At 41.8% G+C, this 18837-nt stretch overlaps 2 protein-coding genes across 2 annotated transcripts in view; one reads left to right on the forward strand and one right to left on the reverse strand.

Annotated features, from left to right (window-relative positions):
- Positions 1-1881: 1881 nt before the first annotated feature.
- Positions 1882-16131, forward strand: WNT16 (Wnt family member 16). Its single transcript, XM_033057902.2, has 4 exons — positions 1882-1967; positions 2063-2310; positions 4135-4421; positions 10112-16131. The coding sequence occupies exons 1-4, from the start codon at positions 1882-1884 to the stop codon at positions 10574-10576; spliced, it is 1086 nt and encodes a 361-aa protein (XP_032913793.1). The 3' UTR covers positions 10577-16131.
- FAM3C (FAM3 metabolism regulating signaling molecule C) overlaps positions 15692-18837 on the reverse strand; it is a 30207-nt gene continuing 27061 nt past the window's right edge. Inside the window, exons 9-10 of the mRNA XM_033057904.2 lie at positions 18511-18637; positions 15692-17510 (exon numbers count right to left, since the gene is read on the reverse strand). Coding sequence (XP_032913795.1) covers positions 17421-17510; positions 18511-18637 — 217 coding nt within the window. The 3' untranslated portion in view covers positions 15692-17420. The remainder of the gene's footprint in view (positions 17511-18510; positions 18638-18837) is intronic.

Below are 18837 nucleotides of genomic sequence, written 5' to 3' on the forward strand. Positions count from 1 at the left end.
TTTTAAGATTTAAATCTTAAATTGCTATTTGCATTTAAGATTCTGCAGCTTCTTCGAAAAATTCAAATATAAGAATTTAGAGCCAACAGATCCATACTTACATTAATAAACTAAAAATTAAAAAAAAACCAGCAACAACAAAAACAAAACAAACAAGCAGAAGAGAAGAAACTTGTTTAAAGAACCTGAAGGAAAAAATTATTTCAGAGTGGATGATAAATTCATAGAGCAGATAAAGCAGCACATAAGGAATCCACGTCTGCTAAACCAAGGCTTTGAATTAACTTTAGAAGATAGAGCCAGGAAGCAGCAAAGAGGATAAAATGAACCATGTGTCCTGGAATAATTAGATAATTCTTTGACACAGCCCACACATTTTGGCTGGTTCAGGCCTGTGTTACAATGTCCCTCACTCTGGTCTAAGTTCCTCTGCAACCACAAGCAGATGTTCTCTGGACTAAAATTCAGAACAGAGAAAACAAGTTATATCGAAAGGTTTAAATAACTAGTGGGGTCATTAGCAATCTGTCCAGAGTTGATGATGTTTTGGAGATGCTTTGAGAGCAGATACATAAGCATGAAGTAGGAACGAGGCATCATTTTATACATCTAAATAGACCACAGAGTGTGCTCTTAAAACATCTCTGCACATTCATGGGGGAAAAAGGCAGGGAAAACAGCACATCTACGTGATTATTCCCCAACATGTTGTACTCTCAAAAATGTTCATTTGTCATTGAGATGATTTATTGTGTTCTTCACTTGGAGCAATTTTCAGTCCACAAGAGTTATTTCACTCACTAATTTACAACTGTGTCAAATCAAAGTTTTACAGATCTGTCATTTTACCCAGATTATTTTTAGTGCAGGTGTTTTGCTTACAAAGAAGAAAGAAGCAATATATTGTGATCAAAGAGGACTTGAAAGTCCAGAGTGCCAACGCCAGCTCTCCATCAGGTGCTAGCTGACTCATTGGTTTTTAATGTGTAACTAAGGACTAGCAATAGAGGTAGAGTTGATAAGACTGTCTCACTGAAATTATCAGGAATTAACAAATGCTGTCCTAATGAATATTGATGCTGACTCAGTTAATACCGCTAAAGCCTTAGCAAAATTGAATAAAAAGTGTAGGGAATGTTATGATATATTAACATCTCTCTCATTTCTGTGGATTAAAACACTGCAGACCTACGGCTTCCTTTGCCCTCAGCTCCGCTCTGCCGCGCCCGGACCCCGCTACACCCCTGGCAGCCGCTCTCGGCTCCTCACAGCCCAAGCGGCAGCACCGCAGAGGGGCCGTGCGGGGCTGTGCGGGGCCGTGCGGAGCTGTGCTTTATGGAGCGGTGCTTTATGGAGCGGTGCTTTATGGAGCAGTGCTTTATGGAGCAGTGCTTTATGGAGCGGTGTTTTGCGGAAGGGTGCCTTGTGGAGCTGTGTTTTGCGGAGCGGTGCGGAGCCGTGCCGAGCGGTGTTCTGTGGAGCTCTGTTTTGTGGGGCCCCGCTTTGCGGAGCGCTGTTTTGCGGAGCGCAGCCCCCGCCGCGCCCCCGCCCGGCCCGCCCCGGCCCCCGGGCAGCCAATGCACGGCCGGGGAGGCAGAGCCGGGGAAGGAGCCGGGGAAAACATCAATCCCAACTTTCTCACCTTGACGGGAACCGAGCGCTCCCGATGTGTCCCTCCCTGCCAGCCCAGCGTCCCGAGGAGGGCCGTCCGACGGCCCGGGCTCGCCGCGTCAGCCGCCCCCTGTCCCTGGAGGGGGAGAAGGCCGAGTAGGGACTCGAGTACACAGTGCCCACAGCCCCTGGTACAGCCCCCTGGGTCGCTGCTGCCCGGGCCGGGCGGCGGGCAGGGGCGGCTCCTCGGCGGGGCTTGATGCGGCTGCCATGGGGCGCGGGGCTCCCGTCGGACCGTGCCTGCTGCGGGCAGCGCTGCTGCTCGCCCTCTGCCCCGCCGCCGGCAGCACCTGGATGTGAGTACCGGGCGCGGGGTCAGGGTGGGAGCGGCGCGGAGCCCGTCCCCTCGTGTCCGTCGGGGCCCGGCGCTGACGGGGGGCTGCCTCCGCAGGTGGCTGGGCATCGCCGCCGCCGGCGGGCCCGACAAGCCGGGCTGCGCCAGCCCTCCGCTGAGCCGCCGGCAGCAGGAGCTGTGCGAGCAGAAGCCGGAGCTGATGCCCGCGATCCGGGAGGGAGCGCGCCTGGGCCTCCAGGAGTGCCGCAGCCAGTTCCGACACGAGCGCTGGGACTGCCGCTCGCCGCCCGCCGCCCGCCGCGGGACCGCCGCCCCCGCCGCCTTCGGGCAGCAGCTCAGCAGCGGTGAGTGACCGCGCCGGCCGGGGCTGCCCCGCCGCTCGGCGTCTGCGGGGCCAGCAGCGCCCGGGACCGCCCGTGCAGCCCGTCCGTGCGCCCCGTCCGCAGAGCCGGGCCGGGCCGGGCCGGGCGGTCACCGCAGCCGTCCCGGGAGGTACCGCAGGCACACGAAATGCACCGAGCAGACGAAACCTGCCCTTGTCTTTGCAACGTTGTTGTTGTTTCTTGCGATTTTCGCGTAGTACGTCTTTGGATGACACTGCCCGCAGGTAGATCCACTTAGCTATGTCGAAATGCCGTTGTTCTTAGACTTTTGGGTTTATCCCCTTGTGTCATAGTTACTAAATAAGTGGACTTATGACACATTATTTCGAAAAGGTCACTAGCAGGTGAAAAATCTGCTCAGGGCACAAAATACTATGTTACATGCTTTAAAATATATATGTGCTCAGTTAGTGGTATTGATCAACACAGTGAAACCAAAGCTGCTTTTTTTGCATAAAATAATTACGAAATTGTGGGAATTTCCAACAATAATGAGCCTTTTGTATCAAGTGTCACACCAAAGCTTTCCTGAAAGTTGCAAGGGTCCTGCAACTCTCTTTTAGCTCCCTGGTCACTGACTGTGTGATGGATGTGATTTTAAATGTTGTGGTACTTCACTTTGTGTTCATGCAATCTTCACTTTGTACTAAAACAGTATAAAACCCCCAAGCTTTAATCATGGAAACATGAAGTGAGGGATTAAAAGTGCATATTCCAAAAAGGAAAGGGAAAAAAAAAGAAAATGAGAATTTTCCCCACTGTATGGAGCCATGTGTGTGTTAGTCCTGCTCAACAGGAAGGACTGTTCACCCACAAAGCTTCACTAGTGTGTACTGTGGAAGCCTTTTATGATGGTACCAGCACATACAAACAGGAGAAACAAACAGAAATTTTCCTGCCTATGAGCAGGAACTTTGGAGAAAGGAAATAATTTTCACAACAGTGAAAATTGGCCCGTTCCAGTAAAATTTCAGCTACATTTGTTGACCACTCACGAATATTCAGTGTGCTTACAGTATGGCCTGCTTAACACTGGATAAAGCTGTGTGCCACATTATGCCAGAAGTTTCAGAGAATAGGTCAGGTGTAAGAAGGCCGGGCAGGTCCCTCCATGACTCTTCTGAGATATAGTCTAACATGTAAAGGCCTTTAACACTGCTGTCCTTCCCATGGCCAGCTTATTCTAGGAAAAGCATATGGCCTAAAAATCTTTGTGCCATCCTGATTTCCACCTGGTTTAAGATTTCTGGGGCTCTTTGCAGCTTTTGTGAATTAGAAGAACATCAATGTTTGCTAAATTTAGCATGAGGTAAGTTTTGGCACTGTACCAAAGTAACCTGGGATCATGACAGCTTCTCTGAGATTTAAACTGACCTTTTCTTCAAATCAGCATGAATAGTGAAGAGCAGGGTGGGGAGTAAGGAGTTTGAAATGTGGTTAGTTTTGAGCTTGATTTTTTTTAATTTTTACATTATTTGGCTTGAATATTTCTGTGGCAAATAGAATTTCTAATCAGATTTAGAAAGAGGTTACTAAAAATCTCATGGTACAAGTAGACAGAAAGAGCACCATTAATAGCATGGTCATATGAAGAGGCCCTGGAGTCATTTTGGGTATGAACGTTGCTTTGAGCAAGTTAACACGACAGACCAAGCTGTGATGATTTTCCACTTGTAACTGTTCCCTTTCAGTAATGATCTGGCCTGTGAAGTCCTGGTCTGTAGCCCAGCCAGGAGGGTGTTCAGAGGGAGCTATGGAGTAACATTTCCACGCCTTGCTGCGCAGGCACGAAGGAGGTGGCGTTCGTCTCGGCGGTGACGGCGGCGGGCATCGTGCACGCGGTGACACGGTCGTGCAGCGCGGGGAACATGACCGAGTGCTCCTGCGATGTCACCCTGCGGCATGGCGGCTCGGCCACCGAGGGCTGGCATTGGGGCGGCTGCTCCGACGACATCCACTACGGAATGTCCTTCAGCAGAATGTTCCTGGACCTGCCTTTCAAGAACATGACAGGCAAGAGCGGGAGCGGACTGGTGGCGATGAACCTGCACAACAACGAGGCTGGGAGGCAGGTGGGTGTCACTCAGATGAGGCAACGACTGCTCGATCACCTTCATTGACAAAACGGCATCAGCCAAAGGAGCTGGGTTCTTGGCTGCAGGTATTCATGTGGCCAGTGGCAATAACAGCACTAACATCACCAAAGGAACATGTACAAACTCAGAATCAGAGCTGGTTTTAACCAACTAATCTCTGTATGTTAAAGTAAAATCCACAAAATAAGTAAGAGATCTGCTTAAATAGTAAATTTATCTTAATTAGATATTTGACATTAAATTGCACACTCAAAATAGTCCTGTTATCAGCATAATACAATATTATTTTTGTCACTGATTATTCTGTTACTACCATGACCTGCATCTTTAATTCTCTCTAATACTGAATGAGAAGGCCAGCTGGACACAAGGCCTCATTACTCATCTGCAGTCTGCAGTCCACATCTGAGAGTGCAAGTTTAACATTGTTCAGAGGGGAAATCAAGAGTTAATACTTTCCCTAAAAATATAGGATAGAAATGAGACCTTCAAAGCAGCTCATTGGTTAGGACATGCATCAAATGAAAGAGACTGATTTTGGATGGGTTTTTTTCAGCCCAAAGAACTTCCAACCCAGGCTTGCTGAGGAAATCTGTGTTCGGGTGTGTGACATTGGATTCTCCTTCCTGTCCTGCAGAGGATGTAAAGTGGGGGCAAAGTAGCCTATACAGGGAGATATGGGCCTGTAATCGAGTGCTTGGAGCTTACATCTGGAATGGCAGAGATTTGTATTCTTATTTTTCCTTTAAAATTACTTTCTCTGCTTTACCTTGGAGATTTTATCTTTAATGGCTCTCTCTGGGCCCATAATACTTTAAATCTGTTCTACTCAGAGACACAGCTTTAATTAAAGGAAAAAAAGAGAAAGGGAGAACTTCTGGTTTTGGCTGCACATATTGATGGACTCCATTGTGACTCTGAAATTTCCGGTAGCTGAAAGCAACACCAGTGGGTTTCGCTGTAATCAACTTTCCTATCTGCCATAGAGAAGGAGTCACCACAGTAAGCCATCATAAGAGCCATAGTGGTATGATTGAAAATTACTTTAATTTTAAGTGATATTTACAGGTAATATGTGTTATTTCATTTAAGCTATGTAGTTGGAAAAGCAGAAAATCTTTTGGGTTCCTTCCCACTCAAACCATTCCATGAATCCATGGTACTATGACAAAGACCCTTTTTATAACTGAAGTAGATGAAACAAATTTTAACCTAAGTGAGAGCTGAGAACAGTTTCTATGAGTTTAATTAGAGGCTAGTCAGCTAAATCATCTCCGAGGAAAGGTGATTGGTATCTTGCAGTATAGTAGGAGATGTTAATAAGAGGGACAGAAGATTAAATTATTATTTACTTAAGGAAAGAGCAAAGGGTTGTAGAGCGAGATAGTTAAGGAAGAAGTATATAGTCAGCTTCCATGCATAAATATTTTGTAATTTAATGGCAAAATGTAGGATAAAGCAAATATTTTGATCACTGTCCAGAATGAAAAAGAATGTTTGTTGTTGGTACTTGGGATTTCTAGCAGCAATATTATCTGAAGTAAAGTTTACCATAACTCTCCTTTTTTATATCTTAACTAGGAGATGCTGGAAAATGTTGGCCTTCATGTTTTGGGGCTTACAAGAAGGATGTTTTGGTATATTATGACCTTTTGTAATAAATACTGTCATGTTCCTGGTTTGGTGCCTTGCAAGAGCAGTCTTCCAGGGACAATACTTCTGTGTTTGTTTGGCATTAGTAACAGAACTGGTATGTGCAGAATCTTCTTGTTTCTCTTATTTCAGTACAAAATGTTATTTTGTACTTCCGCATCTCATAGTTATCATATCAACCTATAAAAATTTTAAAACTGTGTGTGTCTTTTGAGTTGTCTACTAATCTGACTCTCAGAAGATTCAGATTGCATCCTTATTCTGCTAAAAGATAAACATTCATCATCTTTTAGCATGGCAATTTTCAGTGTGCTTTGATGTGCATATATGAGTTGGGCTGCTCTGCTCCTTATCCAAAAGGATGTGGGGAATCAGGCACTATGAGTTGACTAATATTGTATTAATATTATTTTACTGCTGGAAAAATTCAGCTCACTTTTCCACTTGTGGAAATTTATTTGATGTGAGGCTTGTTTGGAGTTTGTTTTTACTGATACTTGTAGATTGGTAAGAGACTCACCAAGTTTGGAACTGTTCCTAAGTGATGCACCTCTGGTAGGACATGTGATTGTCTTCATGAATAATCGTATTAGTTCTACCAGTGGCTGAAACTGGGACATTTGGTTACAGGCATCAGTTCTTGTGACAGAACAAGTACAGCTGAGAACAGTGCCTGCAAACAGAAAGCTTAACTTGGACATGATAAGCATTAACTGGTGTTAGAGGGCATGCAAACTGTGATTCCATTGACACTCTTCTTTGTTGCAAATCAGTCTCTGCTTTCTGCCCCATCTGTTCTAGCCACAGATTCCCACCCTGTGCTGCTCTTTCTGTTAGCTGCATAGGATCAGTGAAAGGAAGACACTTTAAAAATTATCTTTCTCTCATGTTTAATTTTAAAAAAGAGCAATGCTGGTCCCTGTTCATCACTTAGCCCTGCACTCTTGTCATGCATATTGTATGTCCAAGGCTGAGTGGGAATAGGGGCTTGTGGCTGACCATGATGCTTGTGGACCCAGCTCAGTTCCACATTGATCATTTCTCATTACCTACCAGTCAGTTCCAAACCCACCTAAGAAAGCCTGTCCCAGCTTGCTCAGAATGACACATCTATCCACTAGGTTTCTGTAACAGTCTTCCTCTGAGGCTCTCCATGGAATTTTGTTTCATAGGAAGAATCCCCTCACTATCTCATGAATAACTGAACAGATTCATCACATGAATCTAAAGTGTGAAACAGAATAGTAGTTGTGGAGTCAGTCTGGAAGTTGTGGAGTCAGTCTGGAAGTCATGGTCCCAGTAACTGCAGTCACTGTGCACTGCTGAGACACAGGTGTGTGCTGCAGCTGTGTCCCATCTGAGGGCCGTGTTGGCTCTATAGGCACGATCTTAGGTTTGCTTGAAACATCAGGAGAAGATGCCTAATCCCTAAATTTTGCCAGATGTTCAATTATGGGAGCTTTTTCATTGAAGTTCACGTGGCGGACTGAGATGCAGTAGCATGTTCTGTGGTCAGGCGAAGCAAAATGTCACTTCCCTATGTTGGCAACTTAAAGTATATTGCAGTCCTGGCTGAAAATTTGTCCATCCTAGCAGCTGAGGAGCAAGACACTGAGCCACATTCGTAATTCTTGCATTCATCTGCTCATCTGTACACTGCTAAACAAACATGTATGCTGCATGTTTGTATTTTTATGTCAGTCTAAGACTTCAGTTTCTGCTCCTGTTTCGAAACTCTATCTCCCTCTACTTTTGTTTAATTCATCCTCAGAGAAAGACTCTGTGAGGGCTACTTGCTCACGTGGAAGTAACTCGTCCTTAGCACCTAGCAGGCATGTCCAGAGCTTCCTCTGACAATTTCTGGATTCTCCTGCCCTTAGGAAGTACCTTACCATACTGCAGTGAAAACTAGGATTACATCTGTAACCTTATAAATCAAATAGCACAATACGATAAAAACTACTTCAAAATTCTAGTTACTTGAAAAAATAAGTTATCATTCAAAACTGGAAAAATACTATTAAATCCTCTCTATTTTTAAGTTGTGCATAAAATTTATCTTTTGATATTGTGTTTCTCTTTTCCTTCACATTTTTATTGGGTCATCTGTCTTCTGACAGACTCTTTGTCCTTGGATTTCAAATTCTCATCTGCCTCAATCACTCTTACATCTTAATGATTACTATTCTGACTACCTAGTGATTTTGTTATTGACGGATTCATGAGATATGAGCAAGGTCAAGTCTGTCTATTAAAGAGAAATTAGTCTGTGTTGAAGAGATGGTAAGTATCTATCAGTATTAACAAGCAGTTGTTTTGCCCCTAAAAGAGTCTGTGTGTGCTCATGGGTGAGAATTTGCTTGTTGCAGTATTCTTATTTCTTCCAGTAGTGCAGAAAAATTTCCAGCTGCAAAAAGCAGCCCACAGCATGTGGAAGTATCTCCTGTACCATGTTTTGGCAAAAGTGGTTCCTTCAAATGCATTGGCATTGATGCATGAGAAGTTTCAAGACAAACTTACAGTGAGTTAATTTAAAATCCACACTTAATGTTAAATTTCCCAATTGCTTTGATTGTGGAATTTAAATATGGGTGAAAGGGTTAGTAAAATGGAAGATGGTGACATGGGCTTTCCACACTACTAACCAATGGCCCATATTTATCCACAGGATGGCTCCAAAAAGTACATTATTGCAGATAAAAAACAGATCAAAAATTATGCTATCTTGTGCTACATCTGTACATGTGTGATTTTTCAGTGCCTTTTTCAAACTCTAATGTGAGGGTTGTCACAAGACTAATTGTATGGTTTTATACTATGATTATTAGATGTTAGAGAAGTAATTATTGTACTGATTGTCTCCTGAGTGCTTGAGTCTGTCTCAAGATAAAGACATAAAGGAAGTTACTGCTTGTTTACAGATTCCAGTAGTTTGAGACTTGATATCCTATAAACTGAGCCAAAATTGTTGTGTGTTGTAAAAAGCTTAACTCAGGCTTCAGATTCCTGTTGTTGGTCAGAGAGTTACTATTCAGCCCAGCCCTTGCTTCTGCATGGGCATGGAGAAGAAACTCATCTAAGGGTATTTAAATGTTGGCAATAACTGTGGAAACCTTGCTGAAACACTGATAGTTTTAAAAGTAATATGAATGCAACTATCTGTGTTAAATAGAGCCATTATGAAACTGGCAACACTAGAAACCCATACTAGAACTAGCTATGTCTAAATTAAAAGAACAGGGCTTAAGTCTATAAGTGAGAAGCACCTGAGGTTTAGTACAGAATACCTGAGCCGAAGACACCTCTGCTAGGACAGCTGGTGGGTCTTTTGACAGACTTTCTGTGGATATCAGAAATGTGAGCATCCTCCTGCTCTTCCAACAGCTTGCCCTGAGGTGCCTCCTCCTGTGCTGCTTTGGGTGCTGAGCCACACTGGCTGCCCAGGCACTGTTGTGTGACTTCAGCCATTCCTGTGGCCTTAGTTACAAACAGGGTTCTGAACATTTAGTGGTATTCATGGTAGCTTTAAGGTACCCTTAAAAGACAATGTAACTGGGCACTTGCCCAGTAAATGTCTTCCAGCATAAGAAGGGTGCCATGACCTGCCCTATCCTTGCTTTCCCCTTCTGCTATTCCCCACTAGACCCTTTTGCCCATGAGAGCCTTTTGCATTCCAGGAGTGGGAAGAGTGACATAGGACATGTCATTCAGGTATTTAGGATCCTCCAGAATGAAAAACTATCCAGAAATCACAGCATTCTGTTGTGATCAATATTGCTACATTATGGCCCTTTCAAACTGCAAATGAAGAGCACATCTGAAGATCATGCCTCTCACAGTGGGGGTCCAGGCTGGAAACCTGGTTCCTAACATGTGCTCTGACTTCCCTGTTATGGAAATGGCAGTGGCAGCTGTAATATTAAATACTTTGCGACCTCTGTGTTACTGATGCCAGGCAGCATTCCTGATGAATGAAAGACCACATCCAAATGTTATTCTCCCTTTGTTTTCAGGCTGTAGCAAAGCTGATGTCTGTGGATTGCCGTTGTCATGGTGTTTCTGGGTCCTGTGCTGTGAAAACCTGTTGGAAAACCATGTCATCCTTTGAAAAGATTGGCCGGTTTTTAAAGGATAAGTATGAAAACAGCATACAAATATCAGACAGACTGAAAAAAAAGCTGCGCAGGAAAGAGAAGAGCCAGAGGAAAATACCAATTGGGAAAGAGGACCTGCTGTACGTGAACAAATCACCCAACTACTGTGTTGAAGACCAGAAGCTGGGGATCCCTGGGACTCAGGGAAGAGAGTGTAACCGCACGTCGCAGGGGCCCGAGGGCTGTAACCTGCTGTGCTGTGGGCGCGGGTACAACACCCATGTTGTCAGGCACGTGGAAAGGTGCGAGTGCAAGTTTGTCTGGTGCTGCTACGTGCGCTGCAGGAGGTGTGAGACCATGACCGACGTACACACCTGCAAGTAAGATGAAGGACAGGAAACATGGCCAAGCCATCCACGCTGTGTGGTGCACACAGCTGCTGCAGGGGCAGCACTCACTGTCACCAAGTGGGATTTCAGAGGGAGCAGCCTCAGGGGGAACAGGTACTGCCGGACAATGGGTAGTCCAAGCATGCCTCGACTGAAAGGACAGCTGAGTAAACATCAGGCTGCATGCAGGGACAGCTTAAACAGCAAAAAGGACTCCTGATGACACATTTGAACGTGTTACTCCATGAGCAGAGACAGATGCTAAACTTTTCAAGTATTTAATAGACACAACGTCCTGAAGATCCATGTGGTGGGAAGGCACAGTGGAGAAATCTCAAGATCTCATTAGTCAGAGACTGAAGAGTTAAGAGAGTTTGTAAGACACATTAGATACAGTCCTTATGTCTGTGCTTTTAAAACTGAAATTAGATGGATCCACTAGATAGTTCATTTCTGCAGACTTCAGAAAAACCCACAGATAGGGAAAGGGTTCAGCTGTTGACCACGAAGCATTTGCTTTGCAGCCGTTCAGAAAAGTGCCTTCTGCACAATGTGCAGAAAAGCGTCGGGAAGTGAGGAACGTGTGAGACCACAGAGAGCTCAGCAGTGTCTGCCTGGAAAAGGAGAGTCAAGCTGTGTCCAGGGCAGAGAGGCAGGAGCACAGCTTGGTGAATATGAATGGAGTACCAAATAGCAACCTCAGAATTTTTAACAGGATATCCTTCAAACACACAAGGGACAGGTATGAGAAGGGGCAGAAACACAGTTTGATATTTGAAGGAAATAAAATCCTCTGCAGGCATTTTCCGAGTATCCGAGCATACATTTTGTGAATCAGCTGGTTGTCACCCCACTCTTGAATACTATGCAATAACCTGCCACATTCAGCCATCTCACTGCTGGCTCACCATCATTATCAAAATTGACCACATGAAATTTAGCCCAAAGGAATCTGCCATAAAACAAAGGATTATTTAAAACATATTTTCTTTATAGAATCAGCAGCTAGAATTTTTAATTAGGTTGCATCCTCAGTAAGCTGACTGCACAATGTTATTTATGGATTGGCATACACCACTAAAATATTTAAACTGTTAATGATAACATTTTTCTGTCTCCATATGTTGGCTTAATTTTATTTTACATCTGTAAAAGGTTGTTTATTTTTATGCAGTGATTTAATGCCTGGCTTTAAAAGCATCATGTGAAAGGATTACTGTTGTTTAATTATGCAAAGTACTATTTTTGATAAAACAAAAGAGTTTATATTTTGTAAATATTTAAATTATGCAAGTTATGTAAAATGTTTCTAAAACTAATGTGATAAGACTACAGCCCTTGAGATTTGTTGGGTAGATATTTGTTAATATTGTACTAGCCTTTAATTGATTTTTATTTGCATGTGCTGGGGGAAATTAATCAGAGAACTGCATAAATGTTAAGGTTTTTTATCATCAGAGTGGTTATAACTATTGCAGTTCATACACACTGACGAGAAACACTTACTATGATTTTCTAAATGGTCAGTTAATTGATATTCTGTATACTTTCTTTTTATTATTCTCTTAAATGCATTTTACCAACACTGAAATCCCACTGAAATCAAGGGAACTTGAAGGGTTTTCAATCCCTTAACTTCTTCCATACTAGCAGCCAGTTTTTAGAAACTTGGGACAGTTTGGCTGAGGCTTTCAAAGTTACTTTAAAGAATTAATTTCCTTGTTGTCAGTTATTTTCCCAGGAAAGATGGTGTCCAGATTCTGAACTGTCACTCTTTATTGGATGTTTAGATCAGGAAGAAGGAAGGGAAATCTCTGATGTGGTATTTCACTGCCTTATGTGGACTATTTTAGGAACATCAGTTCAGCAACAGTGAAGTCCATTATCTGCTATTTGGACCTTTGCTCCACATTTGGCCAGTCCATCTCCATTGGCCTGACCATATTATTATCTTGGGACCAAAAAATCTGCTGTCTGTGGGAAGGGTGCTCAGCATGGCCAGTAAGGCACTGTCACAGGAGGTTCCAACATCTTCTCTTGAAAACTTGAATAGGGAGGAGATACTATGGTGGAAGACTCTGAAGAGAGAGTTGTGACCCTGGGTTGTTTCAGCAGTGAAAATAAACCCACAGGTTCCTCAGGCTGTGCCACAGGACCGATTGGCAGCATGGCTGGGAGATGACTGAACAGTACTAAGTTCAGACAGAACAGTATCATACTCTGTGCTGAGACCATACTTGAGATAATACAACTGTAACCACTTAAATAACCTTGAAATCTTATTTGAGCTCAGTTGTTTGTTGGTTTTGTTTTGTTTTGTTTTCCTCCTGTGCACTGATTGCAAGATCAGCAAGAGAAAGAGAATTAATTACCTGCTTTGGCTGCCTTCAGGGATCAGAAACTTCCCAGAGGATGGAGTGATTTCCATGCATTTTACATAGTAGACAATGTAGTTGGACTATTACGATGGTCTGTGCTGATCGCTACCTCTCTCCACATATATTCTAATGCCCTGAAACAAAGTTTTCATATCTGCATACTTCAAGTGATAATAAACATATGGTGTTGATTTTATTAACTAATTTACATAACATGACACAAGGTGTAGTTATCTACATGGTGGGTTAGGTCCTTTTGAGGCATCTATGAGAACTAAGATATAAAAGTCAGAATTCAAGACATCCACCAAGTTTTTCAATGGGATGATTCAGCTGCTAAGACCTGGGAACTTGTACTGATGAAAACTATGCTAAAACATTCAAGGTTGAAAAGGAAAATTAGAGAAGATTGCTGTAGCATTTGGTAGGAAAAAACAGTTGGAAGCTATGTTCCACAGAAGATAGCACTCTTCCACTGCCATCCATCGAGCTCAAAGAGGAGTCATGATTCCTCCTGAGTTTGAAGTGCCTTTTCTCATGCTTTTGCATGAGCCTGTAGCTATACCATGATGTGAATAACACCCTAAGAAAGGAAGAGACTTTTCTGAGGCAACAGGTGATTACATATTTATTGACTATAGCAATTGAAATACAAGAGTAAGGAACTGGTTTGTGTGTTCTGGAGAGAACATTGGGCAAAGAATAATGTAGAAAGATACCTAAGTGGAGAGTCGCATGAGCCAACCCACCTACATGAACAGTTAAGCACAGGAAGTGATATCTGAGGGATGTTTTAACCTGAGTCTATGACGGATGCCTTAGAGCTTTGTAACATTGAAAGAGATAACTACAGATACAGCAAGGAGGAACTAAAAGTGGCTTTAATATTATCAGAAATGCAAAGAAACATCTCATGTAGAGCATGTTCTCTTGCCATTCTTCACTTTTTCACCCCCTAGGGAGGCAGGAGTGAGATGTGGCTGAAGCTCAGGTGTTTGTGCCCTGTTGCTCAGAGGGTGAGAAGCAGGATTCCCTTGTATCCCTTGAAGAGCATCTGGAGCTACTGGCACCCCATGGTATCACTGAACACATCAAGAGCTGTCATCATGCTTTCCTGCTCAGCCTCAAAGTTCCCATCCCTTACAGCCTTAAAGCTGAAGAGGATTTCATCAATAAAAGGTCCTTTGCTTGGTACCCACCATAGCCACGACCCAAGTCAGTTAGGGAGGCACTGCAGCCCTTCCCATGCTCACACAGGAAAGTCAGTCTGCATGTATAGCAGCAGTATTATTTCCCCCTCTGAAATTACCCACCTGGCCTCTTATTTTATTAATACACTTATTCTTGAAAAACACTCAGACTGCAGAAAACCCAAACAGTTCAGGAGACATTACATACACATCAAGCATTTAGCAGTCAATTCAATGTTTGAAGAAACTAAGTGCCACAGTAAGACATCTGGAAAGCAAAACATGCTGAGCAAAATAAAGCCTTTTCCAAACTGGCAATCAGGAAACTAAGGCTGTAAAAGGGTCTCCTTTTTCCAGAGGGGGAAAAAAATAGTTGGATCATGAAAGGCACTAGGGAAGGTCCAGAGGATAGGTCAAGGCAGAGACCCCCTTCCATTTCTTTCTTAGGACTCCTGTTAATCCATATAAAGCACCACTAGTAAAGCAGTTGAGAGCTGTGGTTTACATTGAAGTCATCTTCGCGTGCCTTGAATCTCAGCTGGATATTCCTTGGTGAAAATTAAGTTAAAACCTTGCTGTGTCCTTCCCCCTCTCTACTCACAGCTCTACTTTTTGAGGTAGACATATCTCACAACCTTTTTCTTCCCTTCCCTTGCTGCAAGATGCTGCAAAAATTCCCATCACCATGTATAGGAAAATAGGGATCCTGAAGCTTTGTCACATACAAAAGTGTTTGTACATCTGTACCTTTGTCTTTGCAACTGATTTCCTGTCCCCAGCTGGAGAGAGGCCAGAATAATCACCTTTGTGCTTGGCAACTCAAATGAAATGCAGATAGAGTACCAGAAAGTCTCGCTGATTCCAGAGTTCATCTCAGCAGCAGGAGACTGCAACTTGCCCGCCCAAGGCAGAGAGGGCAGGACCAGATCTTGCAGCAAGTCAATAGAGCATGATAACAGAGAAAAACAAGGAGACCCCAGTTGTGTGGCCAGTCCAGTATGACTCAAATTTTTGGCAAGAGTCTTATTAAATATGATTAGCATATAGCTGTGAAGACACAGTTTAGAGAGTAAGAGGAAGATTTCCATCAAAATTTTAAATAATTTGATTCTTAAGATGTAAAAAAATAATTCTACCGCTTTATTGTTTTAAAATTCATTGTTTCAAAGGTTTGTTGCAGGTACAACTTTAAGAGGTTAAGAGAATCATATTTACTCAACTTGGATTGCTAATAAAGGCACACATTCTCCATTTAATTTTGTACAGGAAATTTGAAATTTTTAATTGGAAGAAAGATGAAATATTAATTGGCCAAAAGAATGAAGACAAGCGTAGTCCAGGGAAACTGCTAATGCAGCCAAATAGGGTTTCGTCCTCTTAAAACCCTGCTGAGTAACTTCAAAATAATTTTGGTATTATTTGGGATAGCAGCATAGCCAATACTGGCCTATACACCGACAGAACTGCTTTTCTGTGAAAATTCCAGGAATTACACAGTTAGTTTTTCACTACAGCCTTAAATAATGAAATAAAATTTCAGACTGATTAGAAAAGGGGATTTTACTTCAATGAAAAAATACATACGATTTTAACACATTCTCCTACACAGGAAAATCTGCAAGATTTAACAAAAGCACTATGTCAGATGCATTTATAGATGTTTTACATTAATATCAAGGGAAATCCACATTATTTTAAAAGCTAGTCAAACATAGAGAACAACTCAGAATCCAGTCTTACTCTGGTATCAGACATTATCTATTTTTCTTATAAGGTAATTCTCAATATTGCTTGAAATTTTTAGTGCACAGAATTTGACTCAAAAAACCATCAACAATAATACTATTTCTAATGTATTTCATCTATGTTAAACTCACTGTGGGTTCCTGAAAAATCCTTTGTGGCTTTTGCCCCATAGTACTAGCTTGAAGTTTTTTGAGGACCATAGCAGAATTTATGACACAAAGCTCCAAAAGATTACAGCCAGTCCTGTGTCAGCCCTAATTTTGTGACTATGGACACAGTCAGTTAGTATGGTATAACTTAGTTTCCAGAAAAGTTCAAGCTGGCCCTACTTAAAAGAAATACAAATTTAGAAAGAAAGCAAGGTCTTCACACAGCTGTGATATAAGCTAAAGAATAAGGCCACTTAAACTTGTTCCTTTCTTTTTTCCATTAAAAAAAGGGATGAAGGGAACATCATTAAGTCACACATTGTATACCCCAAGACACAATGCTCTCTCTGACATTGCACTGAAGAAGAGATTGCCTTGGCTCATGAGAAGTACGGTAGGTGGTGAAGGTGCACAACTGTGCACCCTGAAACAACTCTCACTAGAAGGCAGTCTGCTTTCTAACAGGTTCTTTGTGATGGGAAATTCATTCCTGATGTTAGAACTAAAAGTGGGAGCTCTTTCATTACACACATTCACTCCACGACCAGCTACTGCAGCTGAACAGCCATAAGGGAGAAGCAATGGTTAAGCAGCATTACAAAAGCTGCAATAAAAAATGAACAAATTAGTCACAGTACTGCTGCTTAACATGCCAGTCTCTTCTATAAAGTAAGCACTTTCAAGTACAAATTCTTCCAAGCTGCTTTTAAATATCACACATACTGTTTTTATATTTACTTTAGTTCATCCCCTAAAGATAGAAAAAAAATTCTATTGTGCTTTTCATGGCACATCTGTGTTATACTATCATGTAGTCTTCCTTTGCTGATTGATCAGTTTTGATGGGGGACCACAAAATAAATTTTTTAAGCACTTGGTATTAGAATAACCAAATAGTTTTAATAAAAATTGATGCTGCCATTAAAAAGGCAGAGGATAAAAAAAATTAAAGCTCCTTATTAACATATTACTAAAATCTACAATGTTCCACCAAGTTTACATAGTCACAGCAACACTGAACTGTTAAGAGGACAGTACATTTGTCACAATCTGTTTATTGTTCACATACGTACTATTAGCCAGTTATCTACAAGTATTATTTACCACAGGCAAACTAAATACTGTGCTTTTAAGAAACCTGCATAGAAATGATTGGATGTTTCTTTTATTTTGGACATATTTACAAAAAGAATTTCTATGTGTTAGCAATAAATAATCCCAATATTCAAAATGTCAGTGCTCATGCACACACTGACAAGATGGCTGCATGCTTTAAAAATAATTTTTACAGTACAGTCTCCTTCATAGCCCTCTCTCTAATGATAGCAGAAAGTGCATTTTCTTCCATATTCTTTCTCCTTTTCCTTTGTTTTCATTTAGTCTTGCTTCTGAGGGATACAGCCTTCCATCTCAACAACTTCTGGCCAGCCTTCATACTTGTTTGTGTCCTTGTTATTCTTTATGTGCTATAAAGGGAAAATAATAATGCTGTTAACTTGAAGTCATTTATTCTTTTGCTTTAACTCACAGCTTTAAGACAAGTACTTATTTTCAGGCCATGGACAAAGAAAAAACATCATTATTAACTTCTTGTGTTTTGAATCAAATATAACAATCTGTAAGTATTCGCCATTTAAAGTAACTCGCTCAGACAAGTATATGGCAAAAAGTTAAGCCATACAGGGAACACATTTTTAAATTTTATTGTAGATGTTTGCTTAGGAAGAGAGAAGCAAGGAAATGATCAACTGCATTAAAGCATGAGCCACTAGGTAAAAATAAATAAGGATACTAAACTTACAAGGCAATGAAAACAAATAGTGAGATTTGAAAGAATATTTTATTTGTCCACCAAGCAACCATCTGCAGTCAGGTAAGACATTATTGCCTCCAAGATCTGCCCCTGCTTCTGCACTTAGTTTCCCCTGTCTTACAAAGCCGGCAGAAGAAAATACATCTTCCTTACTCTGCTAGCACAAAGCTACTTTTAACAGTAATTAAAGGCAACATTGACACATGCTGAATTGTAACAGCTGAAGTATGGGAATGTATTCTCTTTTACAACTTTTGAGATGGCAGCAATTTAAGAGAAGAGCAAAGCTAACAGCTGGAAACACCTTAACTTCTCACTTAGTTCTTGGAAGTTCACTGTTCTTTGTGCATCTAAAATACAACTCAGGCAGAAGGTTTTGAATTCTTCAGTTTAATTTGATTCATTAAAAAGAGGGATAATCTAGTTACTGGCATAGTAAGATCTACACTATATAATTTTTTTATTATTTATGAGTCACCAAAGAATCTTTTTTTTATGTTTAAGAGGAGGCTACTCAAGGAAAAAACCTGAAAATAACAGTGTGTACCAGTACTGCAATAGATACCCGTCTTGAACAAATGCATGGCATTTATAAAACATGCTATGCCTTTGTTAATGCAAGTTACATTCCAGGAAGTTCTAGAATCACAAACCTGTTCAAATGGACTTTTAGTCTTAATTCCTTTTCCACCACAGAAGACCCAGTTGTCTCTGAAGCCAAGGTTAGTAACAGACGTGCTTCCTAATTCAGCAATCAGTTTCCGTGCTTCCTCATTAAGCCTTGAAAAAACCAGAGCAGTTCAGTATGTGAATAAAATACATACCCTTAGAGCTTTCATTGCTCACTGAACCAGTCTGCTTTGATCTTATTTAATATAGTTTAAGTCAGTCAATATTGGGCAAGATCTATCTCTCAGAATCAGATAAGGCTGGTTCTGAAATCACCTGATGCAACAAGTGCTGTTCTTTCATACTATAAT

The sequence above is a fragment of the Catharus ustulatus genome, chromosome 4, assembly GCF_009819885.2.
Source record: "Catharus ustulatus isolate bCatUst1 chromosome 4, bCatUst1.pri.v2, whole genome shotgun sequence".
Classification (NCBI taxonomy): Eukaryota; Metazoa; Chordata; class Aves; order Passeriformes; family Turdidae; genus Catharus; species Catharus ustulatus.